This window comes from Lepisosteus platostomus, chromosome 13, assembly GCF_059453375.1.
Source record: "Lepisosteus platostomus isolate fLepPlt1 chromosome 13, fLepPlt1.hap1, whole genome shotgun sequence".
Classification (NCBI taxonomy): Eukaryota; Metazoa; Chordata; class Actinopteri; order Semionotiformes; family Lepisosteidae; genus Lepisosteus; species Lepisosteus platostomus.
In genome coordinates, this window is record NC_142623.1 from 14368079 (window position 1) to 14395555 (window position 27477).

General features: G+C 50.5%; 3 protein-coding genes and 1 long non-coding RNA gene across 6 annotated transcripts in view; 3 read left to right on the forward strand and 1 right to left on the reverse strand.

Moving 5' to 3' along the window:
- Positions 1 to 369: 369 nt before the first annotated feature.
- Positions 370 to 3805, forward strand: LOC148650020 (uncharacterized). The gene is made up of 4 exons (XM_088603380.1): positions 370 to 500; positions 1101 to 1239; positions 1564 to 1727; positions 2131 to 3805. Exons 1-4 carry the CDS (start codon positions 438 to 440, stop codon positions 2290 to 2292), a joined length of 528 nt encoding a protein of 175 aa, XP_088459506.1. The 5' UTR covers positions 370 to 437; the 3' UTR covers positions 2293 to 3805.
- Positions 390 to 4656, reverse strand: LOC148650021 (uncharacterized). The gene is made up of 2 exons (XR_015925998.1): positions 4459 to 4656; positions 390 to 2265 (listed from the first exon to the last, which is right to left on the reverse strand). It is a non-coding gene; the product is annotated as an uncharacterized LOC148650021 (long non-coding RNA).
- Positions 4657 to 4667: 11 nt separating this feature from the next.
- Positions 4668 to 19749, forward strand: xab2 (XPA binding protein 2). Its single transcript, XM_088603378.1, has 19 exons — positions 4668 to 4823; positions 5764 to 5912; positions 6933 to 7056; positions 7285 to 7482; positions 7592 to 7726; positions 7869 to 8033; positions 9104 to 9248; positions 10298 to 10449; positions 10648 to 10767; positions 11396 to 11527; positions 11995 to 12126; positions 12536 to 12649; positions 13013 to 13175; positions 13537 to 13727; positions 14587 to 14709; positions 16699 to 16870; positions 17403 to 17529; positions 18151 to 18263; positions 18551 to 19749. Exons 1-19 carry the CDS (start codon positions 4788 to 4790, stop codon positions 18610 to 18612), a joined length of 2553 nt encoding a protein of 850 aa, XP_088459504.1. The 5' UTR covers positions 4668 to 4787; the 3' UTR covers positions 18613 to 19749.
- Positions 19750 to 21656: 1907 nt separating this feature from the next.
- The window catches only part of camsap3 (calmodulin regulated spectrin-associated protein family, member 3), a 44068-nt gene continuing 38247 nt past the window's right edge, over positions 21657 to 27477 (forward strand). Inside the window, exon 1 of one of the 3 annotated variants that reach the window (XM_088603381.1) lies at positions 21657 to 22589. In XM_088603381.1, coding sequence (XP_088459507.1) covers positions 22457 to 22589 — 133 coding nt within the window. In that variant the 5' untranslated portion in view covers positions 21657 to 22456. The remainder of the gene's footprint in view (positions 22590 to 27477) is intronic. The other 2 variants (XM_088603382.1, XM_088603383.1) reach the window with 2 other exon arrangements.

Genomic DNA, 27477 nt, shown 5'->3' on the forward strand with positions numbered 1-27477 from the left:
CTCGGAGGTGCACTCCCAGCCTGGAAGGTGTGAGTGCATGGCGAGATCTAATCCTCTGAAAGGGGGCCCGCTCCTGATGTCTCTGCAGCCGAGACGTGGGGGAATTAACGTCACTGATGGCGGAACAGGAGTCGTTCAAGCTCACTTAAAGAGCGTTTGAGCAGCAATCCCAGGGGATGAGCTCATTTATCTGGGATTAACGCGGAGGCTCCCGGCGATATTAACACAAATATGGAGCATGACTGTGTTTCTGGGGAGGTTGGGGATGAGCTCAGGGATAAAGCGCCTTTATAAAAGAGCTGAGGTCCTCTTGCTGTCTGCCGATCGGAGTGTGTTCAGCTCCTGCAGTGCCTGTGACTGCCAATACAGCTCTGAGACTACACCTGAGGTGTTTAAATATTCATTTATTTTGTGTCTCGCCCGGCTGGAGTTTAACAATGACTGCTGCGGACTCAAACACAAAGGGAGGGACCCAGAGTGGCTCCAGGGAAGGACGTCAGGTGAGTAATCGACAGAGATGCTGTGTTCTTCTATTCATCGCTTCTGCGTCTCCTTCATGAAAGCCTGGAGAAAATCTGGAAGGTTTTCAGGGGGAGGTGTCAGATCTAACGTGTGCTTCGGTTAAGAAAACTAACTCAGTAAATTGCTTATTTTGCTTATAAAAATAAAATGAGCTGGAAGACTGTAGATTAAAAACAATGGAAGTTGTGCCACTGGGATGGGTTTGCTTGCTAAGGCGTCTCATAATAAACTTTGCATTCTGATTGGCTGGCCAATTTAATCGTAACCACTGATAGGCTACCACTATCAACATTTTTGTAGTTTGCTAATTGGTCAATCAATGCTGTTAATCTGAATGGGAAGAGTGCTGATTGGCTGCTTGGGCACTGTGTTATATTGTTATGTGCACACCGATGTTGAGAAAGTTAAAAAAAGGTGTCAGGATATCAAGTCCAAGACATCTGTTTGCGATCCTTCCAAGTTTAAAAGATTTAAAAACGTTTAAGAAAGTTTCTTTTTTTTATTCCCTCTAAGCAACGCATCCGTTTCTCGCTGTGGTTTTGTGAGCGAGCACTGCAGTGTCACTTTTTGTCCACTAGAGGGCAGACACCGAGCACACAGAGGCCGACAGCTTCTTCCAGCTCCTGAGCCAAGTGCAGGGAGGCCGTCTGGATGAGCAGCGCTGCCCCATTGACCTGGGCAAAACCGTCAGCACCCCCAGCGGGACCCCCACTGCTGGTGAGTACCCCCGTCGAGCGCCCCTAGCCTGGCTTCCACAAGGGTCTCCATTCTGGCCACACGGACCACACACAAACACGAATATGAGTGGAGAAACCCAGGACTCATGTCATCCTTCTTTCCATCTCTCTCTTCCACTCTCCCTCCTCCTCTCTGTCCTCCTCTTCCTCCTCCTCCCTCCATCTCCATTCTTTTCTGTCCCACTCTCTCCCTATCGCTCCTCCTCTCTCTCTTTCTTTATCCCTCTCTCCCACTCCCTCCCTCTCTCCTCCTCTCTTCCTCCTCTCTCCACCCTCTCTCCCCCTCTCCTCCTCTCACTCTCAGGCTCTGCTGGCCCAGAGATTGATGACCTCTTTGACCTCCTGATGACCACTCAGAGTCATCGCCTTGACGACCAGCGGGTGTCGCTTGGGCCGTTGCCTTGTGGGCGTGATGAGGGGGCAGGGCAGGGGGCGGAGCAGCTCTGCAGCATGGTCTTCAAGCTGCAGGTGAGCAGCAGCAGGGTGGGCATGGAGAGGGGGCAGGGCAGGGGGCGGAGCAGCTCTGCAGCATGGTCTTCAAGCTGCATGTGAGCAGCAGCAGGGTGGGCGTGGCGAGGGATCAGGCAGGGGGCGGGGCAGCTGTGCAGCATGGTCTTCAAGCTGCAGGTGAGCAGCAGCAGGGTGGGCGTGGCGAGGGATCAGGCAGGGGGCGGGGCAGCTCTGCAGCATGGTCTTCAAGCTGCATGTGAGCAGCAGCAGGGTGGGCGTGGCGAGGGATCAGGCAGGGGGCGGGGCAGCTCTGCAGCATGGTCTTCAAGCTGCAGGTGAGCAGCAGCAGGCAGTGCCTAGGGGCCACAGCGCCATGAACCCGCGTTTTAAACTGCCTGTTTCTGCCCTGTGTTGCACGCAGGGGTCCAGGATGGAGGAACAGCGCTGCCCCACTCCCGGGGCCCCCCCAGGGCCGCCTCGACCCCCCACATCCTCGGGGCCCATCGCTCCTGGAGATGACTACTTCTCCTTCATCAACCATGTTCACACGGCACAGCTGGGAAAGAAAAAGACACGTCCATGAGAGGGACTTGGGGGGGCTGGGGAGAGGGGGGAGAGAAGGCACCGAGGGAGAAGGCACTCAGGGCTTTCTACGCAATAAGAAGGAGGCTCTTCAACATCAACCCACCAACAAGAATCTGGCTCCAAAATTTTGAAAGTGTAATCCAGCCCATTGCCCTATACGGCAGTGAAGTGTGGGGTCCCCTCACAGACCAGGATTACACTCAATGGGACAAACACCCCACAGAAACTCTGCACATGGAGATCTGTAGAAACATCCTCCATGTGCAGAGAAAAACACCAAACAACGGGTGCAGGGCCGAATTAGGCCAGTACCCACTATTGATAAAAATACAGAAAAGAGTATTAAAGTATTGGCTACACCTAAAAAAACAGAGACCAAAATTCCTACCACCACAAAGCCCTACTGAGCCCAAAACAGAGCCCCCTGAGCCAGCTGGTCCTGAGGCTCACTGACCTGATCCACACCAACACTAACCAGCATCAGGATAGTACTGCAAGAGCACCACAACTCAGACTCAGCCATATCACAGCACAGATCAGACAATAATATCTCACACACTGGGACACACACACAAATACAACATAAACTGGAATGCTACAGAACCCTAAACAGACAATACACACTAGCCGAATATTTGACCAAGGTAAGAAACAACAAACAGAAAAAGACCCTGACGAAGTACAGGCTCAGTGACCACAGCCTGGCTATAGAAACTGGGCGACACAGGCAGACCTGGCTGCCCAGAGAGGACAGGCTGTGCTCCCACTGCCAGCGGGGAGAAATAGAGACAGAGGTGCACTTCCTACTGCACTGTGACAGATACTCTGGGATTAGAGAAACATTCTTCCCGAAATTCAGAAATCTAGGCCCACCTGCCAGAATCACAACAGGTCCCAATCCTACTGGGAGAGGGAGGAGGGAACTCAGCTGAACTGGCAGCCCAGTATGTGATCTCCTGTCACAGCCTGAGGAACAGTGAGTCTGTTTCCCAATAATGCTCAATATGTTAACAGTATATGTAAATATTTTATGATATGTCTTTGTTGTAAATGTCTGTAATATGTCTGTAGATTTTACTTTATTTTTATTTTGTGTTCTGTTTCATCTTAATTTTATTTTTATTTGCTTTGGCAACACTGATTGTACTGCTAATAAAGCACCTTGAATTGAATTGAATTGAAATTGGGAGAGAGAGGGAGGAGAGAGGGAGAGGGAGAAAGAGAAAGAGGAGAGGGAGAGGCACAGGGAAAGAGAAGGACTTGTTCCTCTGGAGATCTCACTCTGTTTTTTGCGTATAGAAGCGTTAGGTATACATTCTCCTGTCCTTGTCGTCAGTGTTTTGTAGTGAACTGTGGTGAATTGTGAGACTGGCCCAGGCTGTGGTTCAGGGCTTGAAGAATGCAGTGCACTGGGAGGGACACTGGTCAATCTGAGAGGAGGGAAGTCTGTATGATTTTCTGTATCTTCACTCCTAACAGCACAGAATATAAACTCCACAGCTGATGCACAAGAGTGTCCCTGAGTGTCTCTTTCTCCACACACTGCAGCCAGCTAGTGAAACCTCAAACAATCCCTGAACAGGCCTGTAACTGCCACCTCACCCTTATCAAGGAGACACTCATTTTAGTGGGGAGAGAGAATCAGGAGTGCATGACACACAACATGCCTGGTTGTTTTTTTGTTTAGTTTTATCCTGGATTTTATTTTAACTGTGCTCTTTTTGTTCTTGTTAATTCTCTGTGTATTTCACATCCACGACTGCAGCTCCAATCTTGGGCAAGACCCATTGTGAAACTCATACTGCTCCTGTTCGAGAGGCCCCGCAGTGACGTCTTTAGTCTGGCGTTCCAGAGTTAGAAAGCTCTGTGTGTTCCCCTCTACATTCTCTGCCCCCGATTTCCATCTTGCGATGCAGGTGTCTTGTCTGTGGCCAGGCCCAGACTATGGATCATGGGCAACACACAATGGACCTATACTTTAGATCACCACTCCTGGATAGTGTTCACTAGCTATAATCGCACCTCAGATAATCTTCCTTATTAAGGTTTTAAGGAATTCGACGCTTTGGGATGTTTTATCATCTAACCATTTAAAACAATCTTTTAATAATATTTTGCTTCCAAATTTCACATGTGGAAAAAAGCTTAACAAAACCATAATTACCAATCACACCCGAAGAAGGCTCCACAGTCGAAACGTTGTGCTTCCTTTCTTCTTTTTTCAGGATGGAATAAACCTTTAACTTGCTCCTTTGCATCATTATCAATATTCAGTTACATTATGTACACAGTACACTACGTCGTAGTACGTCACTTTCATACGTAGCGGGGCTTACCAAGACAAGCACGGTCATTGGCTGTCAGGATGACGCAGTGTGAATTGTCCAATGAGATTCCCGCAGTGGGCGGTGATTGGGGGATTCGTCGGTAGCGCGTTCTGGAAGTTAATTTATCACGGAATTTCAAACTTAATTTTGTTTTATACCATACATAATGCCGTCATTAACGGAAAAACGAGAGGTCACATTTGTAAGTAGGATTTTGTAAAGTCTTATTATTATTAACTGGAAAGTGTAGCTGTCGGGCCGTAGCGTGGTTTTGAAGCTTGTTCCCCCCGTAGGCCTCGGTTGAGCCTCGGACTTGCCTGAGTCAGTGTGGGGGGGACGAATGCGTCCTGTTCTGGCGTGAGGGCTTTACGGATAGGGGGTCATCATCGGCATGGGCATTGTTAAAAGTGGGAAACTTGAGAGATGTGTACTTAAATTGAGACGCAGACCGCAGTTTCCCCAATTAATGTTTTTTTACTAATTTCAGATACACGTCTGCAGCGATTAAACAGTGACCAACACACGACTCGGATCTTTAAACAATCTTAATTTATTACTCAACAATTACGTTTGAAAGAATTAGCTTCATTTCTTATATCCCTCAGAAGACTTTGCATTTATGCAGTTTTCAGGCAGCATTTTAAACGCTCAGCTCGCAACTCGTCAAACGCGTGATGGGTTTTAAAAAGCAACTGGTGTATCGAAGAGGTAGACACGACTGACGGTACTTCTCCCCCTTTGTTAAATAAATATGTACCCATACATACCAATACTTATCCGTGTCACCTCTTCCCCCCTGCCCGTGTCCCTGTACACCCGTGATCTCTCTGAAGGTGCTGGATGATCACTGGGATAAATACAAACAGTCGTTTTCGCACAAACGTTTGCTAAGGGGGGGCTGGGATCAGAAGGAACGGTGGTGTTTGCATTTTTGAAGACGCTGTTTTGCTCGCAACTTGTAACTTTTCCAACTCTCCTTCGTTCTGTCTCTCTCCCTCCCCCTCCTTCTGTCTGTCTTCCTCACTCCTCTCTCTCCCCGTCTTTCTGTTTCTCTTTCTCTCCTCCTCCTCTGTCTCTGTCTCATTCTGTCCCTCTCTCTCCCCCCCTGTCTGTCTTTCTGTCTGCTGTCTGCCGGTCTGCAGGAGGAAGAAGACCTCCCCTATGAAGAGGAGATCATCCGGAACCCCTACTCCGTCAAGTGCTGGATGAGGTACATCGAGCACAAGCAGAGTGGTCCCAAGAGCGTCCTCAACATGGTGTACGAGAGGGCACTGAAGGAGCTGCCCGGCAGGTGAGGCCCGGCTCGGCCCGGCTCGCTCCCCCCCGGGAGACACAGACAGACTCTGCCCAGGGACCCGAGTTCAGAGAGGTCAGCTTGTTCGGTAGCTCGTTGACCCTGGCGTCTCATCACCAGCCCATTTCCTGAAGGATCCCTGGCATCCTGCTTTGACCGTGTGGCTGGGGAGCTTGTTCCACACCCCCACCTCCCTTTCTGTAAAGACGAGCGCTTTAAGACTGAGTCTGCTTGTAATCAGCCAGCTAGGTCCTGTGAAATAACTTTATGGAGTATTCTGCAGGCACGCCAGAAGTGACTGAAACCTTTGATCCTTTGAGAATTCACTTAGACAAGTTGTGTTCTCTGGTTCGTGTTTCGCTGTTGGTTCTGAAGAAGTCCGCTGCGATAACGTGCAGTCTGCTGCATGTGTATGTATGTGCTCAGCTGACACTGATTGAGCCTGGGCTGTGTCAGTAGCCAACTGTGATCATGACTCCTCAGAGGGGACATCACGACTGACTGAGTGAATTCTGGTTTAGGGGTGCCACGGGCCTCAGCTGTGCTTCCTGGGGCCTGCTGCCCCCAAATGGCTTTCACAGGCCGTGGGTGTGTAGGACTGTTGTGCCCACAGGTTTCTCCCTGGGTGGTACTGGAGCTGATTTCTAATCACTGGGGTATTCAAACAGAAAGTGACCACAAAGAAAATCTCTTCAGTCACTATATTCAAAATCTAGAGACAGATCTTGAACATTTAATATCAAACCTTCAGGTTAAAAGGCTGGTATTTTGTTGCGGTTATTTTGTGCAGCATTCAGGGTGAGCAAGCCAAATCAACCATTATAACCACAGCAGCATTTCTAAGCATAATGAAGCAAAGGCCTTCGATTCCGGAGTTACGGTAATCGTTTTGGGACAGGAAGGCACGTAGTTGAGGGGTGAAGCGAAGAGCAGAATCTAAATGCAGCGCAAGTTGTGCAGGTGAGGAGTTTTTCACCTCTCGTTGGTTGCTGATTAAAGTCCCGGCTGTCTCTGCAGTTACAAGCTGTGGTACAACTACCTGAGGGAGCGCAGGAAACAGGTGAAGGGGAAGTGTGTCACCGATCTGTCCTTCGAGGAGGTCAACAACTGCCACGAGAGGGCGCTGGTCTTCATGCACAAGGTAGCGGCCCGTCAACCAACCACAAGATCTGTTCCGTCCCGTCTGCGTTTCCTCGGGAGTAGGGCTTTATTCTGGTACCCGACCAGTTAAAAACCTTGCAGAGAGTTTATTGGAGGCAAACCGGTTGCCCCCTCCCGAAAAACTGCCTGTGTCTCAGTGAGCACGTTGGAGGAGCTAGAGTGCAGTGCTTGTTCTGAAGGAGCCTCTCCCGTCTCTCTCCTCTCTCAGATGCCGCGGATCTGGCTGGATTACTGCCAGTTCCTGGTGGATCAGTGCAAGATCACGCGCAGCCGGCGGACGTTCGACCGCGCGCTGCGGGCGCTGCCCGTCACCCAGCACTTCCGCGTCTGGCCGCTCTACCTGCGCTTCGTCTGCCGCTACCCGCTGCCCGAGACGGCCGTCAGGGTCTACCGCCGCTACCTCAAGGTGAGCGCGCCGCCGCCGCCGCCGCCCCCGCCCCCCTCCCCCGCGGGGAGAGCCGAGGGCTCGGCCCGGAGCGCGCGGGAAGGGGGCCTGACTCTCTGTCTCTGCGCAGCTGTGCCCGGAGAACGCGGAGGAGTACATCGAGTACCTGCGGTCAGTGAACCGCCTGGACGAGGCCGCGGTTCGCCTGGCCGCCATCGTCAACGACGAGACCTTCGTCTCCAAGGAGGGGAAGTCCAACTACCAGGTGGGTGTCGTCTTCAGCTGTCTGCTTTCCGCTCTCGCGCTTCCCTGGCACAGAGGTGAATCCGTGAATCGAGCCCCCCCCCCGAATCCCGGTGGTCCGGGTGTGACCCTGTGTGTGTAACTGTCCTCTCCTCGTCCCGCAGCTGTGGCACGAGATGTGTGACCTGATCTCCCAGAACCCCGACAAGGTGAAGTCCCTGAACGTGGGCGCCATCATCCGCGGGGGGCTGACGCGCTTCACGGACCAGCTGGGCAAGCTGTGGTGCTCCCTGGCGGACTACTACATCCGGAGCGGGCACTTCGAGAAGGTAGGGCGCCAGCGCTGAAGCTCGCTTCAAAACACAAGCAAGGGTACAGACAGGAGGTGACCGTACAGCCCACCTAGCTCAATGGGCTAATAATAATTTCTTATGTTTCTATAGCACCTTTTTCGGACACTCCACTCAAAACACTTTTCGGGTAATGGGGACTCCCCTCCACCACCACCAGTGTGCAGCCCCACCTGGATGATGCGACAGCAGCCATAGTGCACCAGTGCCCTCACCACACATCAGCTCTCAGTGGGGAGGAGAACAGAGTGATGAAGCCAGTTCAGAGATTGGGATTATTAGGAGGCCATGATTGATAAAAGCCAGTGGGGGAGATTTGGCCAGGACGCTGTGGTTATATCTCTACTCTTTTTGGGAAACACACTGGGATTTTTAATGACGACAGAGAGTCTAATTTTTTTTAAATCTCATCCCAAAGACAGCACCTATTTCATTCGGGGGGAAGGTGCCCTTTTACAGTATAGTATCCCCATCACTTTACTGGGGCACTAGGACCAACACAGACCTCAGGGTGAGCGCCCCCTACTGGCCCCACTAACATCTCTTCCAGCAGAAGCCTTAGTTTTTCCCAGGAGGTCTCCCATCCAGGTACTGACCAGGCTCAGACCTGCTGAGCTTCAGTGGGCTGCCAGTTGTGAGGTGCAGGGTGATATGGCTGCTGGCTATTAGTTAAATGATCCAAGGATCTCATGCAGCCTTTTCTAGAGTGAAGCCAGGGTATTGTCTTCTACAACATGGCCAGGTAGCTTGTTCCACAATCCCACCACCTGTTGGGTAAAGTTTGTGTAAATCCGTTCTCGGATTTAAGTTCACTTCCATATTGCCTCGACTTGTGCTGTCGCGTTCATATTTCATTGCTGATTCTGAGGTTCACTGGGTTAACCTTGTCGGTGCCTTTGAGCTTTTTGAATACTTGTATCGCGTCTCCCCGCAGACTTCCCTGATCCCGGAGTAGACAGGTTCAGTTCTTTCAGCTTGACCCAAAACATAAGATCGAGGGACAGAATTATTTCCTCTCTGTCTCTCGCCCTGCTCTCCCCCCTCTGCAGGCGCGGGACATGTACGAGGAGTCCATCCAGACCGTGGTGACGGTGCGGGACTTCACGCAGGTGTTCGACAGCTACGCCCAGTTTGAGGAGAGCATGATCGCTGCCAAGATGGAGACCAACTCCGAGATGGGGCAGGACGAGGAAGGTGAGGCCTGAGGTCCCAGACCAGAATGCCCCAGGACAGTCTTTTGGATAATACGCACTCGTTCACTCCTCAGCATCTAGCGACTAGGTTTGCTCAGCCTGCGGTCTTCTTTCCAGTTCTCCATTGTAGTATAGTAATCCCTTGCCATGCACAAATTTATTGAGTACACGCTTTGAATTGACTGTTATATAATATATATCATTTTTCAATGCGTGTCTCCCAAGCCTTGAGCAAAACCTTATCTGCAAAGTGAGCTCCGATGCGTGCTGGTAAGAGAGTTTGTGTCACGAGAGGAAGCGTGAGACTGCAGCCTCGCGGTCTGGTCTTGTTCTTTCTCAGTTAGCCTCCTCTGCAAGTCGGCATGTCCAGCAGTTTCGATTCATATGTGTACGAGAGAGACCAAAGAGCACAAGTGTGGCCAAGCGATCTAGATCCGCGTTGAGCTTCGAAGAGAAATGTCACGTGGTTGGCACTTTGCGTGGCAGACTAATCAAGCTGGGGGTCGGCTGTTTGGTGTAAATGTCAATCCTTGCACTATAGGAAAGTGAGGAAGTGAGCAAAGGGAGTGTAAGAAGTGGCGCAGCGATGTTGCTCTTGTATTTGTCATGTAACCCAGTCTACATGGGTGTCATCACAGCAATAATGCTAGAAATCACATTACAAATTAATTAAAAAACTATACAGTATTGTTTCCACAATATATTGTGTTTTTCTGTTGACATTGTTTTACTTTATAATAGGTCAAATGTGTTTAAGGGAGTTTAATAAGTTGAATCGTGACTTCAGTTCCCCCTACCCTATTTTTCCCATAAGGCCAGGAGTTTACCAGCTGCAAAATGTAGCTGGCAAGGGATCACTGTACTTCAATACAGCCTAATTAAAACCTTTAGGAGCTGGAAGTCGTTCAAGTCTCCACTGCAGTGGACTGGAACAGCTGTTCTGCGGGCAGCTGTGATGGTTGCTGTGGGTAAAAAGATGACTTTTATTTGTAATTAACGGTATCAATAATCAATAATCGCCATTTGCGGCTGTTTCCGTTTCCTCCCCAGACGACATCGACCTGGAGCTGCGGCTGGCGCGTTTCGAGCAGCTCATCAACCGGCGCCCCCTGCTGCTCAACAGTGTGCTGCTGCGGCAGAACCCGCACAACGTGCACGAGTGGCACAAGAGGGTGAAGCTGTACGAGGGCAAGCCGCGAGAGGTCAGCACCCGGGGCAAATAATTCCCATATCCCAGCGAGCAGGCATGGGAGCGCTGCGGCCTTATCCACAGGAGAGGGACATAGGCTTTCTTGTTTTTCCTGAGCACGCCGCATCGTTAATTTGTTAATCGGTTTGGTGGGCGTCCGTGTCGCTCGCGTTCGCTGGAGACTGACGCTTGTCTCCTTGTGAACGGGCAGATCATCAACACCTACACGGAGGCGGTGCAGACGGTCGACCCCATGAAGGCCACCGGGAAGCCCCACATGCTATGGGTGTCTTTCGCCAAGTTCTACGAGGAGAACGAGCAGCTCGACGACGTGAGTCAACAGAGACGTTTAAGTGTCCGATCGTTTCCTGGTGCGCCGGCCAAGCTGTAGCACCAGAAGCCATGTGTTTTTGTCTCAGTTTGTGGCAGCACTGTGGCGCAGGGGTTAACATTGCTGCCTCGCAGAGCTGGGGCCCTGGGTTGAATTCCGGACTTGGGGTGCTGTCCGTGTGGAGTTTGTATGTTTCCCCTGTGTCCGCGTGGGTTTTCTCCGGGTGCTGCAGTTTCCTCCCACAGCCCAAAGACATGCTGGTGGCTAATTGGCTTCTGGGAAAACTGGCTCTGGTGTGAGAGTTTGTGTCTGTGTCTGTTTGCCGCGAGATGGACTGGTATCCTGTCTGGGGTGTTGCCTGCTGGGATAGACTCCGGCTCCCCATGATCCAGAACTGAAAATGAAACCCGATTAGGATCGACAGATGTTCACTGTCTCTGATCGGCTTGTGAAAGATCTTTTTCCGCTCTCTCTTTTCTCCAATCCATCTCGTTCTTTCACTTCATCTTATGTCACTGTTATTACTCTCTGTTCCCTCCCATGGTTGTCTTCCCCTACGCCTGCCTCTCCTTCTTGCTCTCTCTCACTCCCCCATGTCCCCCTCTGTCTCTCTGCTGTCCCCCCCCAGGCACGGACCATCTTTGAGAAGGCCACCAAGGTGAACTACAAGCAGGTGGACGACCTGGCCAGCGTCTGGTGTGAGTACGGGGAGATGGAGCTCCGGCACGAGAACTACGACCAGGCACTGCGCATCCTGAGGGTGAGGGCCCGTCAGACTGGGGTGGGGGTTGCGGGGGACAGTGCAGGACTCGGCAAGTGCAGGACAGCAGAAGCCACTTCTGGCACCAGCGTGACTTGTGTCCCGCCATATCCCATCATCAGCGTGTTTTGTGTGGATTCTCAGTGCAGGCTGAAAGAGTCCATTTCTTCAAATGCAGTCTTGAAGCTAGGCAGAGACAGCTGCTAGACAGAATAAGCAAGATCCCTGTGCAAATTTCCACATGATGGGTTACAGTACAATCCCATGTGAAGAGGGTCTGTCACCTAAATACTGTTCTGATGCTGATGTCTCTATCCTATAAAATCTGTTCTGTGTCAGCTCATTTCAGGACCTCTGAACAAACTAAAAATAGGTTTTATGTAAAAAAAAAACTGCACTGTGAAATGGTGAAACCATAGGATAGCTGCTCTTAAGCAGTTTATTTTTTAACCACCTCTGTTTTACAGAAAGCTACAGCCATTCCATCGAAGAAAGCAGAATACTTTGATGCATCCGAACCGGTCCAGAACCGGGTCTACAAGTCTCTGAAGGTGTGGTCCATGCTGGCGGATCTGGAGGAGAGCCTGGGGACATTTCAGGTGCGTTTATTTTCTGTGCAGTTCGGACACCTGTGGAGTGCGTCAGTGTGCAGGTGTGGAGTCCCCTTTCGATGCACATTGCAGATGGGATCTGTTTCTGCCAGTGCAGTTGTGTGTGAATTTACTGCCATAAAGGGCTGCAAAATGCTGTGTGGGGGAAAAAACTTGTTTTCATAATGTGCCCCCACACTGTTTGTGTTAAAAGGGGTCTCCTTTACTTGGTTTTGAAGGTGCACAGGGAGAGGGAGGATGGACTGTTGTCTCTGAGGCAGGATGTTAAGTACTCACATCAGCGCATGCTCACCAAAGTTAATTTGGACAGCAAAGTAGAAGTATCCACCTGTCCTGTCTGTGTGCAGGCGTGTGCTCACCTCTCACCTGCAATGTTCTCTGCTGTTCGCCCTTTCAGTCCACCAAGGCGGTGTATGACCGCATCATCGACCTGCGGATCGCCACGCCCCAGATCATCATCAACTACTCCATGTTCTTGGAGGAGCACAACTACTTCGAGGAGAGCTTCAAGGTGAGGGGAGCGGGTACCCTCTGGGGGGTCCTCTAAATAAATGTTTATTTTGAAAAAATGTTTACCCATAAAAACATCTGTAGAGTGATTGAAGGATGCCCATGGTTTTGCTTTTTCTTGTGGAATCTGTCCAGTGAACACATCCCACTTTCATAGGCTGGATTAAAATTTTTAGTATCGGCTACTCTGTACTAAAATGAATGTGATCTTTACAGTCTTTAATCTTTGTCTTTTTATACTTTACACTCTCTTCCATTTATTGTACAGAACTGTAGATAATTAGATTTTCTAATTAAGCCATGTTCCAGAACACCCCTCTCGGGGATTCTTCATGACGCCGCTGGCGTGATTGGTTTTTTGCAGGCCTACGAGCGGGGCATTGCCCTCTTCAAGTGGCCCAACGTGTACGACATCTGGAACACCTACCTGACCAAGTTCATTGACCGCTACGGGGGCAAGAAGCTGGAGAGAGCCAGGGACCTGTTCGAGCAGGCCCTTGACGGCTGTCCGGCCAAGTACGCGAAAAGTAGGTGAAGCACTAACGTTGGAAACGCAGGTCGGCCAGGCTGGCTTTCACTTTGACGTGTTCTTGTTCAATGTGTCAAGCATACAGGTTGCTGAAAGAGCTAGATTAAAAGGGCCAACTTCATCTGCCTCCCACCAGTGAGCATCTTAGAGAGAATGAACTAAATCTAAAGCTTAAAATGGAGCAGACACCAAAAATACACATACATATTTCATAACCTGGCAGTGTGGGCTGAGCTAATAATTCTGCTTTGGAAGAGGCATTGTGGGTAAGCTGAGCGGTTTTCACGTGGTAGGGCTGCTCTGTAAAAGTATCGGTTTCCATTGATCTGGCTGACGGTGACCGTCTGCTTGCTTGGCAGCCATCTACCTGCTGTACGCCAAGCTGGAGGAGGAGTACGGCCTGGCGCGCCACGCCATGGCCGTGTACGAGCGCGCCACGCAGGCCGTGGAGGTCGGCGAGCAGTACGAGATGTTCAACATCTACATCAAGAGGGCGGCCGAGATCTACGGGGTCACACACACGCGCAGCATCTACCAGAAGGCCATCGAGGTGGGTTCAGTGAGGGCCGCTGACGTGACCGGTGCTGCGGCCTTAGGTCATGCTGTGTTTCAGTCTCAGAGGCACCTTCGACCGCATGGCCCTGCTGTGACAACAGGCGAAAAGAAGGGTGACTCTCCCCTGTGAACCTATACGCACACCGAGAGGAAGAAGTGCCCGCTTTCTCGGCTGCAGCACTGGCTGGTCTCTGCCCACGTTGGCGCCTGAAGCTGCACATCCTGACGTAGCGAGAGAGGGCAGAGAGAACAGCCGACAAACCTGCCTTTCACTCCCTGTGGTGCCTGTGTTGATTAATTTCCTTATCGGGGAGGAGAGGAGGTCCAGGTGCTCAGGGTTGAGGGCTTGTTACCTGAAGGTTCCCAGTTCAAGCCCCAGTTGTGCCTCTGAGTTTCTACTCCTCCTGTGCCACGCCCTCCAGTGGCAGTTTCACACTAGGGGCCTGTCGACAGCGAGTCTCCAGCAGCACTCGCTCCCCTGTGCCGCGGTTCTGTTTCTTGGATAGAAGCCTTTCGCTTGTTCAAATTATTCTTTGTGTTCCTTCTGTTCATATAGAGCAACTGCATGGAAGGGTTAGGTTAAAAACGCCAATTTATTTGCATCGCTAAATGTATTGCGCTGTAAAAAAAAGGTTGCGAAATGACTTTGCATTTTAAAACTGATAAAAGGAGTGAGTCATCTTCCAATGTCCTTTACTAGGAAAGAAAGCAGATAGTGTGGCAAATGTTTCATGGACATTTCATCAACGTGAACAGTTTCTGTTTCACTGTCATAATCATGATAGCGGTGAAGGACTTTGAGGGCTGGTGTGTGCTTGTTTAACTGCTGGGGTGTGTGCTCTGCTGCCCCCTAGGTGCTGCCTGATGAACACTCACGCGAGATGTGTCTACGCTTCGCTGACATGGAGTGCAAGCTGGGGGAGATTGACCGCGCCAGAGCCATTTACTCCTACTGCTCTCAGATCTGTGACCCTCGGGTTAGTATCTTCTACTTCACCTGGGGCACATGGAGACACTTGAGTTAGTGTGTGTGGGTGTCCTACCCACCCTGGGGTACATGGATCCACTCGGGATAGTGTGTGTGTCTCCTGACTGCCCCGGGGCACATGGATCCACTCGGGATAGTGTGTGTGTCTCCTGTCTGCCCTGGGGCACATGGATCCACTCAGGATAGTGTGTGTGTCTCCTGTCTGCCCTGGGGCACATGGATCCACTCGGGATAGTGTGTGTGTGTCTCCTGTCTGCCCTGGGGCACATGGATCCACTCGGGATAGTGTGTGTGTGTCTCCTGTCTGCCCAGGGGTACATGGATCCACTTGGGATAGTGTGTGTGTCTCCTGTCTGCCCTGGGGCACATGGATCAATTTTTTAGACATGCTATTTGTTTATGACTGACCATTCTGCAGCCAAAGTGCAAGTCTTGATGAATGTGTCTGACTTCTACATTTCTGTTGATGCTTGCTTTTCATCCCGTCTTGAAACACTATTTTAAAGGGGCAACCTACAAATTATTGAGTTTAAGGCATTTTCCCAGTGACTCTCATTTATAATCTTCTGGATTATAGTGTTTTATCAGCATTCCATCTGGGCTTTCACTTATATTACAATTTAAATATTACTATTCTTTATTAAGTACTTTGTATCCAGACTGTGTAGTAGACTCTTGTCTTTAGCTCACTGAAGTTCAGCTCTCCCTGGAGCAGTTCACTGTTGCGACACCTGCTAGACCAGAAGACAGTTACTGCTCTGACTGAACTAGTAATTGGCTTAATTAGAGCTTTCCAATTAATAGGTGAGTGACCAGACATCTCCCAGTTGATGAAGAACTGTAGACTAAAAATAAATTCTGATAACTAATCTAATCAGTTTAATTAAAGCCTTAATTAAACAATCAAAAAAGTTGTAAATAGAAGATACTAGAATCCCAAGGATTGCAGTGGTGAATCACGGGCCTTATGGTCTCAGGGAGCCTGATAGGAAACATTCAGTGTGTTTCTGGTTCCTCTGATATTTTTCCATCCTTCCAAGTCTTTGGTCAATTCAGTTGTTTTATTAAATTAAAATGCAAAACTGTTTTCAAGTGATACAAAAGGTTGATCATCAACACCTTTGAAAGTGACAGTGTCAAGCTGGTTTAGAGGTGTGACTTCGAGTTGAATGGGATGGGGTTGATAGTGGTGTGATTGTCTGGTCTCAATTTGAGTAATGGGGATGAACACCAAAAAATGATGCACGCAGTTCGAACCTGGTTCCTCTGGGTGTCCTCCTCTTCTTGGGACTGGCCAGCAGAGATCCTGAAGAGCTGCAGCTGAGCAGGTCCTGTCGGTCTCCCAGGACGAACCGGCAGTGCAGAGGGGACTTGGACCCGTGTGCGGCCTTCTGTGTAACCTGGGGGAGGCGTTCCACACAGCCTCCGTGCTGCACGCCAGATCAGGCTCGCTGGGGGGCGTGTCCCACCCGAGAGAGTCCTGCCCCAGCATCGGCGCGTATCCACTGGGGCAAGGAGAGAGCTTTTGGACAGTTGTGGGAAAAGGCACAGAAGTTTTTATGGGTTGTGCAGAAGGGAGAGGTGTAGATTGGACGGGTTGTGATTTAAAAGGTTTACGTGGGACAGAGTCAATTAACAGGGGCTGACGGGGCTTTTTTAACACCTAAGAGTTCAGAGTTGTTTTTGGCGAAAGTGAGCGCCGGCTCGCCGGGCCTGGGGCCTGTCTCCTCTTGTGCAGTTGCCCAGCAAGCCAGCAGCTCAGGCTGTGAGTGTTACAGAACCAGCAAGGCTGAGGGGTTGGGCACAAAGCACTGCAGTGGCTCCCCTGCTCAGGTGGTTGATGGCGAATTGCGCTAGGTGTCTGGATGTCGGGATAGGAGTAAATTCAGGGTGGCCGATGATGCATGTCAGATGGCGACTCTCCTGCCCGTGTTTAACCCCCTCTCTCCCGCTCTGCTCCATGTGCACGGGGCAACAGATGACACCAGGGTTCTGGCAGACATGGAAGGAGTTTGAGATCCGGCACGGGAACGAGGACACGATCCGGGAGATGCTCCGGATCAAGCGCAGCGTGCAGGCCACCTACAACACACAGGTCAACTTCATGTCCTCCCAGATGCTCAAGGCCTCCACCAGCTCCACTGGCACAGGTAGGACAGAAGGGGGCAGCAGAGAGTGGGGACAATCAGACTTGCTTCAGTCTTTCTCGCTGGTTTTAGGTCAGATTATCCACCAATTATCTGACTGCTTTATCCAGTTCAGGGTGGGGGGGAGCCAGAGCCCATCCCTGCAAGGTCAGATCACACTGTGGAAAAACGGGCTACTATAGAATGAGCAGTGAAATACAAACAAGATCCGGAAGTACATTTAAACCAAGAACAGGAGACCGCTTGCTCCACACTCCCAAAGCCCCTCTGTGTGAAGAAGTGCGGTTAACACACTTGTTTTTTTATTTTAAAAGCACTTTCACATACTTTGTTCTGTGGTTTGTGCTTCACTGGTTATTCCATAGAAATCTGATTCTTCGTAGAAGAAGAAATCCATAATCTTCAAGACAATCATTCAAGACTAAAGCGATTTGGTTCCTCAAGCTTCTTCTAGCAACTTCACTTCTTTCTCTGTAGTGTTTTGCTGTGGAGTTGTGTTGCCTCACTGTGTGTGTTGCCTTCCTGTATCCTGCAGTGTCCGACCTGGCCCCTGGGCAGAGCGGTATAGACGACATGAAGATGCTGGAGCAGAAGGCCCGACAGCTGGCCGCCGAGGCTGAAGAGGACCGGCCCAAGCCCAAGGACAAGATCCTGTTCGTGAGGTCAGTCTAATGCAGAGTCCCAGGCCTCCGGCCTGCTGCGCCGGGCTGCAGTGTCCCAGGCCAGTCCCAGATTTTCTGATCTAGCAGGTGTAGCACAGGGGCCTGCTGTGCCGGGCTGCAGTGTCCCAGGCCAGTCCCAGATTTTCTGGTCTAGCAGGTGTAGCACAGGGGCCTGCTGTGCCGGGCTGCAGTGTCCCAGGCCTCCGGGCTCCAGTGACCCAGCCCTTGGTCTGTGTGAGCTAACTGGTGTGAATAATCAGCAGTAAAAGGCCTTATAGAACATCCTCAGTCTAGCTAACAAAATAATAGTGTGTTTAAGCGACTGTGCCTCGTTGCACAAAACCCAGAAGGCACTGGGGCCTCCAGGATGTGCGTTTGTCAACGGAGAGCTCATGGTTTAATGTCAAATCTTCCTTGGCTCAGATAAAAACGTGCTCCGCTCTCAGCTGAAGGCAGGCAGTCAGCAGGGAATGTGGGGAAGCGGACGGGGCTGCAGGATGGGTGGCGTGTCCTGGGGGTGCTCTCTGGAAGGGTCTTTTTCTGGGGTGGGGCAGGGGGTGCTGTGCTCACGAAGGGTCAGGTTTCGGCAGCATTGGCCTGACGAAGGGTGTGTCTGTGCAGAAGCGACACGTCCCGCAGCGAGCTGGCGGAGCTGTCCAAGCTGGCGAATCCCGACGAGATCGATATTGACGACGACGATGAAGACGAGGGGGGTGAGGATCACGAGCCTGACGGTGAGTACAAGATGACTCTTGGTCCAGCCAGACTCAGTTAGGAGTGCCTGGATTAGGTCACAGCGATTAACATTGCTGCCTCGTCACTGGGTTCAATTCCAGCTGCCTGGAGCCCGGTGCTTGCTGGGATAGCCTCCAGCTGCCCCCGTGACCCTGTATTGGGTAAAGTGGTTAGAAGATGGAATTGATTAGTTCCCACACTGTGCTCCAGAGCCTGCTGTCTGTGCTACTAGGAGTGAGGAGATTAGTGGCTGATAATAATCACAGGCTCCTGCTTCTGTCCACAGAGGTGCAGCTGGAGCAGAAGAGCGTGCCGTCCGCTGTGTTCGGGGGGCTAAAGGATGACTGAATGCGCTCAGCTGGGAGCCCGACATCACGGCAAGACGCAGGACATGCAGGGAGGCCTGGCAATGCCAGCGCAGCCACACCCGCGCCATGCACCCATGCAGACGCTCGACGTGTTAAAGTGAGCAGCGAAGACACAAGAGGTGGATCACCACCCCTGCACAACACTGAACACTGCAGGACTGAGTGCAACTTGGCTTTAAGAGCTGATATCTGTCGGCTGTGGCTGACAAACTGTACAGTTCCACTGCTTTTTTTTGGGATGGGAATCCATTTTGATACAGTAAGATTTTATTTGGAAGATGTTTGTCAGGTGCATCCTTTTAAAATACCTGTTAGTGGATTAAAAAAAAAAAATTGGTATCAAAGGAGTTGAGAACATGTAAAAAATGAAGCTTTCTCCTTTTCTAGTTAGGACTTGATTTTGTTTGGGGGGGGGTTGCTATTTCGAAGATTGGTTTATTGATCGTTGGCGCCAACATATGTTTATATCCGTTTAGTTTTCTGTAGATGATTAGGACCTGCTCAATGTGTGCTTTCCCTCCCTGTGAAAATAAGCACTGGTCCTACCCTTTCACTGTACTGCTCAATATGACCATTAGAGGTCGCCCTTGTCGTAGCAGACATGTACAGAGCCGCCGGATTCAGACAGGATTTCTGAAGTTGAGAACCAAAACAACATGACTCTGTGTGTGTGGGGGTGGGGATTCCCAAAAATATCTTCTTTGATCCTGCGATGCTGCGGTGCTGCGAGGATTTACTCGTGGGAAACGGGAATTGAGAGGGAATCGCACAAGAAGGAAAAAAAAGAAAAAAAACTCTGGGGGGAGTGTGGTGTGTCCAGTGGCTGCGTACATGAAAACAGTACAATAACAAGTCTTTAAAAAGCAGCTAATTTACACATTTAAGATTTGTAAGAAAATCGGGGTTAACAACAAACATACAGCAGGATTTTCAGAATGTCACTAGTATGTCTGCAAATACGTATTTTTTTACTCTTAAATAAAGTTTGCATTAAAGGTGATCTCTTTTTTTTCAACCCACTTGAAATCGCTGCATGATTTGGAAGTAGCTCTTCCTGTTTAAAGAAAACCAATTTGATGATCTTCTTGTTTTATAAATAAAGCAAACAAAGATTGCAGAGTTGTCTCCGGGTTGATTCCTGGGTGGGTTCTCATGAAACTGGTACGCGTGCTCCACTCAGCTGCCACTCTTGGTGTGCAGGTGTCAGATGAGCTCCTCCATTTGGGCTGGTTTTATGGCCTCTAGCCCCTGAGGAGCTTGTGTTTCAAGCCAGGGGCTGCCGGTCCAGGTCCTGGCGCTCCACACTGCTGCTGGTTTGCATTCCCGCTGCGCTGAGCTCTCCGTTACACCCTTACACCACTGAGCCCTTAACACACTTCATAAGGCCGTGCGTGCAGACTGCTTGGTTGTTTTCAGCTCTTTAACACCTGTTGAAGGTCACCTTTTAACTATTGCATTTCAGAATCAAATATCAGATGTGCATCTGCATTTTTAAGTAAAAAGGCAAATGTCCCAAACAAGGAAAGTTACCTTAGGTAGGGTTTCAGTCAAGTTATTCAGCTTGGCTGGAATTGCAACTAGCAGGTATGTGGGGCAGCAGGACCAGGACCTGCTACAAATAAAGAGAAAGTGAATTCCTGTGTCTCACCGTGTAACACATATGCATGCATTGTACCTATGGTGTTATATAAATCTTAAGTTTTGCTCATTTCACAAAGTTAGAAAGCAGGACCGACTGCATAGATGTCTAATTCTGCCATCTTCCTGTTTACTCGCAGTGAGAGACAGCTGTTGGCCTGGGACTCAGAGTGGATCTTGTACGACACACCCTTCAGGGCTATTGGTGTGCCTGTTAAGTGTGAGTCAGAGGAATATTAATTAGCTCTGCCCGCTATACAATGCATTGATACAATACAATGCCCTGTAGAACGTGTTCACACTTCTGTAGGTGTAGCAGTTCTGCAAGTTACAGATTTCTTCCAGATTATCTCAAAAGGATTATAATGAACAAATTCCGCCTAGTGCTCACTCTAAAACGTAGTAAAGAGCACGCTACGAGGAGTACTTGTCGATGGGGAGGGAAATGAACATGAAAGCCCTAAAAAAAAATCTAATAAGATTAAAATACTTTCCCCCTTAATCCTCTTAGAAAAATTTTTGTAAAGATTTTGTTTTTCCCCCACTAAAGATATCATGTGATTTCTGTAAGGCTACTAGGAATTCCAGTCCTAACAGGAGAGAGGGGTGTGTGTGTGTGTTGGGGGTAAGGGTGAGGATTGATTAAGGCCCTCCGTTGCTCTAGAAAATGCAATTCAGAAATCAATTTCGAGAACAGGCATCCGTATATCCGCTCAAAAACAAGCTGGGAGAACTGAGGGAACAAACCCAGGGAGAAATACGAGAGGCCGAACTTTGGCACGGCCTCACCTGCTGCAGGCCCATTCCCTGGTCCGCAGCCTGCGGAGGGGGAGTTAAGATCTTACCCCCACAACGCGTGCCCTCAGTGCTCACATACGGCAGCCTGTTTCACTCACGGGCACTGGGAGACCAGTGGAAACGCCAGGCTGCAGGTGCTGTGGTGTTGAGGCACGCAGGAGTGTGCGGCAGCAGGCAGGAGGGCTGCCATCATGAATCACTGATCATGAAGTAGCGAAGCGATGTGCTTTTCTCGCCCCTGCGTGCACAAGCACACCCTGGTGAATGTCTACTGGGTATGTCTTCACACGCCCGAGGCAGACTGTGACGTTGTGTGGCGTGGAGCAGGAGGGGCCTCTTTACACAAAGGGTGGTAGGGGTTTGCCACAGGACCCCTGGCCATGTTGCTGAAGTGGGCTCTTTAAGAAACAGCTGGAAGAGATAAGCTGCTGATCAGCAGAAACGAGACCAACCCCCCCCCAATGACCCCGTCTCTCCTTCCCACCCCCCACCTCGTGTATCTATTCTTTATAGAAAAGCAGGGTGCGGGCGCAATTTCTCTCATTTAAATATCATTGTACTTAAAGGCTCCATTCGACATCCCACCCGGGACTAGTTAAACAGCTTCCCTGTTCGGGGACGCGTGGTAGACTTTTGACGAGGAACTGGAAAATCCCGTATGCTATACGAGTTTGACCTGTACTGCACCTGACTGTCGGGGAAAGAACTCGTAACGTGATCGGCTTTTTCCGGCTGAGCCCCCCTACCTGCCCGCGTTCGGCTTTCACACGCTAGAGCCCGCCCCCCTGCCCGTCTAGCTCCAGCTGCAGCACCCGGATTGGCTGGGAGCAGGGTGAGTGACGTGCGCGGGGAGCACCTGGAACGCAGGCGGCGCTCTTCACGCGAAGGATCAGGCGAGACATTGCAATAAACCGTAGATCATGGACGGGCGGAGAAACGGGGGGCTGAATGAAGAATAAAACCTACGACCGTCGCCTCGCCACACAGCTAGCTTGTCAGACGAGCCCTGTGGGAGATTTTCAGGATTTTCACTGTTAAGGACAGACCGCTGCCCCCGCCCGCCCCCACCACCTCCCTGTGCAGAAACTCCTGTTGGAAATCTACATGCTGACGGCTCGATCCAGGATTCAAGGGAGACTCTTAAAACACGACAGCTGTGGTTTTTTTTCCATGATTCCCGTCTGTGCTTCTCCAGGACGAAGAAGGAAGGAGACCCGGTGTGTTTTTCGGCTCCGAATGGAGTAGCACGATCGCCTGGAGATCTGAATTCGCTGTGCCTTCCCCTCTCCCTCCCTCTCTCTCTCTCTCCCTCCCCTCTCCCCTAACCCTGTCCCTACCTCACCGTTTTTCCCAACCAGAAAGCTTTGTTTTTTTTTTTCCTGTTTGCTATGGTGGATTCAAATGCGATGAGGAAGACGTTCACGGTCCCGGAGATTAAGCCTCTGGATCAGTACGATTTCACCCGAGCCAGAATATGTGCCAGTTTGGGCTGGATTCTGACGAAGTCCTACGGCAGTGCAGGTACGTCTTCGTTTCTCCTGGCTTTCCTGTGCGATCCGGTATTGTTCCGCCTGGCCCCGTGTGCCATCGAGGGTGACTGTACCAGCGCAGTTACGTGAAGGTGAATGGCGTACTGTGTGAAGCGTCGTGTCGGCTCAGCTATTTCCCAACCACAAAGAACCACAAAGCAGATACCGCAGCCGGCGTGACTGCACGGCCGTGAGTCACCGCACACATATCCATTATCTAGGTACGGTATATCTCCATAGGTATAACACAGATCGCCCGAGTAATTATGTTGACGTAGGGCGTCTGAGGCGTGCTGTAAATGAGAGAGGCAAATTTAACTCGGCGCCAGGAAAACAGGCCGGCTATGTCAGTTCGTTGGGTCATTGCTGAATGGGATACGTAACCACAATAGTAGATTGCTTGTATGCAACGTAGCATGCATGCATGTATGTGTGTGGTGTGTGTATGTAGCTAATTTATGGGGACATTCAAGAAACATGGCAGCGCGAGCACAGTCTTGTCTTTCATCCACGGGTTATATTTCAAGCGGTGTTCCCGGCCTGTCAAGCTGTTGGGAGAAGATGTATATATTTAGGGTCCCAATGTAACGAGGTGCGTGCGGTGTCCTAGTCCCCGCCTGACTGTCAGATCGATAACTAGTTGCCATAGCTGCATGTAGGACTATTGACAGCGGCCTGTCTCGAGCCGTGCCCCCCCCCCCATAATCGTTCTCACCCCCTCGCGCGGTGCCCACCTTCTCCGGCCCGCAAACAGGGTTCCGGCACAGACGTGTAACAGGGTGACAGCCCCGGGAGACACGCGTTTCGGGATGCGGTCACATCCTAGCGCCCCGGGGTGAAGAAACGGGATACCGGCCGGCGTAAAATGGGACAAACTGGATTCAATCTGCTGACTTCATACAAAGACTTAAGCCCCCACTACCCCACCCAGTCTTTAACGCACAGCGACCCAGACAGTCCGATCCTTTTGTTAAATAACACGCCCGCTGTCTGAACGGACCTGCTTCTGGTCAGTTTGAAATCGATAGAGCCCAGAAGAGAGACCAAGCGAGTCTTTCTCGTCTGGGTGCCGGGACACGGGGGAAAAAAAGCTGACAGTCCGTCTTGAATGCGTTTTCGCCTGGACCCTAGAAAAGAAAAAAAAAGCCCTGAATGGAAATTAAAGATGATAATTTTATTGCTATTTGACCCGATTTAAGTTTTTCTAGAAGTGTGTGGGGGGGAAATGGCGGTGTTTCTGTAGGAGGTTGTCGTGGGTATGTTTTATTCTATTTTTTAAACTGCGTTAGTGTTTTTGAATTAGTATTTTCTAATTTCCCGGGCAAGGGGGCAGGTGCGGAACCTACCTCCGAGAGAGGAACGTCTCCGTTCCGCTCGCCCGCTGTCTCCCTATCCATTATTCGGGAAAGCCGGGGCAAACAGGAAATATCGTGACTTCAATAGATTAGACGGCAGCGAACAGTATTGTTCACCTGTCTTGCAGCCATCCTCTCGATAACCGCGTCATGTTGGCCGTAGACGGAAGGCGAGTTTCAATAAAAGCCCCACCGACCCGGGCTACGTGAATGTGAATGAGATGTGTCGTTTTAACTTTAATTTCATAAATGTTTCGATAGGTGCTTTGTGTGTACCACTCTGACGTTACTGCTTCTGATGGCGCTGTATGTGCAGATAGTTCGTTGTTTTGATCCGGCTTGGCTGTTCTGAGGTTCACCTGACACGACTCCACACACATGTTCGACCGTTTCAGTCTGTCATTTTTCATTTTGCTAGTTAGTGTTCTTGTGTGTGTGAGGGATGGGTTCTGTTTCGCCTCGGTGTCGGCCCGGTCCATTATCCCCTGGGCCGGTTACCGCCTGCCAGGCTGAGCTCAGCACGTTTGAAATATTTTAATACACGACGGCCCCTCTTGTTTTGGGTGTCTTTTTTGTTTTTAACTGAGCGCAGCACCTGCTCTTCGAGTGTGGGAGCAGTTGCTTGATTGGTCAGTCCTTCACAACCCCGGTCGCGAAAATAAGGCGGTCGGAGAGGAAATAAATAATCGTATTGATTAATCTGAAGATAGGGAGGCGACCCCCTTTGCCGAAAACAGACCTGCCGCTGTCTTTATCCCTCATATTGATGTGGTTTCCCTAGATGACCTGCTGCTTAGCGAAGAAACCAGTTTCGAAATTCCCTTTCAGCTGGTTAAGTCTCTTACAGTCCCAAGGGATCAATTATAGATGACTTCTGTCGTTGCTGGCAGACGCTCCTGGCTGTAGTCAAGGGGGCAGGGAGAGATTTACATTGTGTGGTTTATACTGTAGCTCTCAAATCCAACTCCTTCAGATCAGTTCTTGACCTACTGTTCCTGATTCATTTTTTTAGCTGGACAGTTTATTATTATGATTAATATGGTTAAAAAGATTTTACACCAGGGGGACAGCTGGTCCAGTGGTTAAGATACAGGGCTGTCAAACCAGGAGGACAGCTGGTCCAGTGGTTAAGATACAGGACTGTCACACCAGGAGGACAGCCGGTCCAGTGGTTAAGATACAGGACTGTCACACCAGGAGGACAGCCGGTCCAGTGGTTAAGATACAGGGCTGTCACAGCAGGAAGACAGCTGGTCCAGTGGTTGAGATACAGGACTGTCACACCAGTAGGACAGCCGGTCCAGTGGTTGAGATACAGGACTGTCACACCAGGAGAACAGCTGGTCCAGTGGTTAAGATACAGGGCTGTCACACCAGGAGGACAGCTGGTCCAGTGGTTAAGATACAGGGCTGTAACAGCAGGTGGACAGCTAAATAAAAGTGTTAAATGAGCTATTTAAATTCCAAAAAGTATGTGAAAGCTGTGACCCATTGAGAGTTGCATAACAGAGGGCGAGCCCATTCCATTTCGAGTTGTCCCGCTGGTTTTGCGGAGCGCAGACCGATGTCGAATGGGGGGACCAGCCCCCTGGGGTCCTGTGAAAGCTGTCGTATGAGACGGGCTGGTCCTGGGGCTGTTTCTCCCGAGCCACAAGTGGGAGGGGGGGGCAGGTTGTCTGCGGACGCCTGTCGCTGGGGAGATGGCAAGGGTGTCATCTTGCTGTCCCATCCAGCTGTTTCTTGAAAGAGCCAATGGTCTTGACTTCCACAAAACAGCTGAGTGGCTCGTTTCAGACACCCGCCCCCCTTTGTGTCAAGACGTTCTGCTTGTTCTTGTTCAGAAGGCTTCGGAGTTTCCAGCTGTTTCCAGCTGTGTTCCTGACACTTGTTTAGAATGGAAAAATAAAGTGGGGGTGAATGAAGTGGTAGTGATTCGTGCTGAACTCGGGGTGCATTGAAGAGAGGGCGTTACCCTCCATTTCCGAAAGTGGGGGGTAGGAGGAGGTTTGTGTGAAGATCCTGCTGTCTCTCATTAGCCCTGACAATAATATAAACACTGCCAAACAGTATTCTATCATCTTCCATGCTTTTGGGGAGAAAGCCAAACAGCAATTGCTCACGCCTGAAGAAGGCTCCACAGCTGAAACGTTGTGTTTTCTCTCTTCTCCTTTCAGCATGAAATAAAGCTAGTCCTTGTTCCTTTGCAACAATTGATGCAGGCTTCACAACTTCAGGCAGCTCATAGACTTGGGGTTTATCCCAGTTTCTGTGGCCATTAAGCCAAGTGAACCTGCACAACTCTGCCTGCAGGGGGCACTGCTGATTGCCAGAGGTGAACTACCGCTTATTGGTGTAGCTAGGCTGACTGCAGGCGACGGGTGGGAAGTCCTTGGACAGAACTCGAACCCGAGACCCTGTCTGGCCAGTGCTCGCCAGCCCCTCTGGACTCGGCTGTGACCGAATTAGTACACCCCTCAGGCAGTAATTCCCTGCGCCAGCTCAGCTGTAAACAGCCTTAATTCCCTTCATAATGGGCCTGGGCGCTGAAAGGAAATGAGGTTAGTGGGCTCGCTGGGAGCCTAATCCTGCGTGCGCCTGTATCCCAGCGACGGGCTGCTGTTTTCAGGGATCTCTGCCGAGCCGTTCCTCGCTGGGTTTGAAGATGCCTTCCCAGAAACCTGCTGGGGCAGAGTGAGGTCACCTCTGTGATGTCATCGGGGGGCGGGGCTGCCAGGCTGGGCTTCAGGTCTTTCCGATGCAGGGATCCTTCCCAGTCTTACCTCCCAGACATGAGTCAAGAGTCACTCACATCATGCCCTGTTATGTCAGACTATATGACTTTGGCTGGCATTGACCTTTGACCTCCACTGACTGTTGGTCAGAATCCAAAACGCTCTTCTGAGCGTTAGCTTTGATGAGGTTTAAGACCTGGACCCTGGATCTCTAGTCCAACCCTTCTCTCTCTCTCTCTCTGTCGCTGTGCTTTCTGGCACAAAGAGAGCGTCTGACACACTCCGGTCTCCTTTTCTTTCATTTGTGGATGTGAAACTTCTCTGCCATTTTCCCAAACTGGTTCTCAGTTTCCCACTTTTTAGTTAATAATTCCACCTGTTGTCATAATCGCTAAACCAAATCTAAGTATTCAAAGTCCTCCGAGGTATAAACAGTGTCCACCCTGCGGACTTCTTCAAAATCCCCGCTGAAACACGAACCACAGGGCACGAGTGGTAACCGTGGAAGTGCTTTTAAACGGGAGGCCCTTTTTTACGCAAAGAGATGTGGGAGTGTGGAGCGAGGCACCCAGCCCTGTGGTTGAAGCGGATACTTGGCGTCCTATACGAAACAGCTGGGTGAGGTCCTGGGATCAATTAACTACTAACTACCAAACAGGCCAGGGGCAGGGAATGACCTCTTGTTTGTGAGCTGTCCTGTGTTCTGAGCTCTGCAGGAGCTGTGCTGAGGCTGGGACTCAGCTACCAGGAGCAGGGAGAGTGCCATGAGCTGTCCGACACCTGTGCTGTGAAA

Bases quoted from the DNA above. Each gene is read 5' to 3' on its own strand.
- LOC148650020 (XM_088603380.1), top strand. From the start codon at position 438: ATGACTGCTGCGGACTCAAACACAAAGGGAGGGACCCAGAGTGGCTCC. The intron at 501-1,100 runs GTGAGTAATCGA...TTTGTCCACTAG, and splicing joins GCTCCAGGGAAGGACGTCAG to AGGGCAGACACCGAGCACAC. The intron at 1,240-1,563 runs GTGAGTACCCCC...TCTCACTCTCAG, and splicing joins CAGCGGGACCCCCACTGCTG to GCTCTGCTGGCCCAGAGATT.
- xab2 (XM_088603378.1), top strand. From the start codon at position 4,788: ATGCCGTCATTAACGGAAAAACGAGAGGTCACATTT. The intron at 5,913-6,932 runs GTGAGGCCCGGC...CTGTCTCTGCAG, and splicing joins CTGAAGGAGCTGCCCGGCAG to TTACAAGCTGTGGTACAACT. The intron at 16,871-17,402 runs GTAGGACAGAAG...TGTATCCTGCAG, and splicing joins CACCAGCTCCACTGGCACAG to TGTCCGACCTGGCCCCTGGG.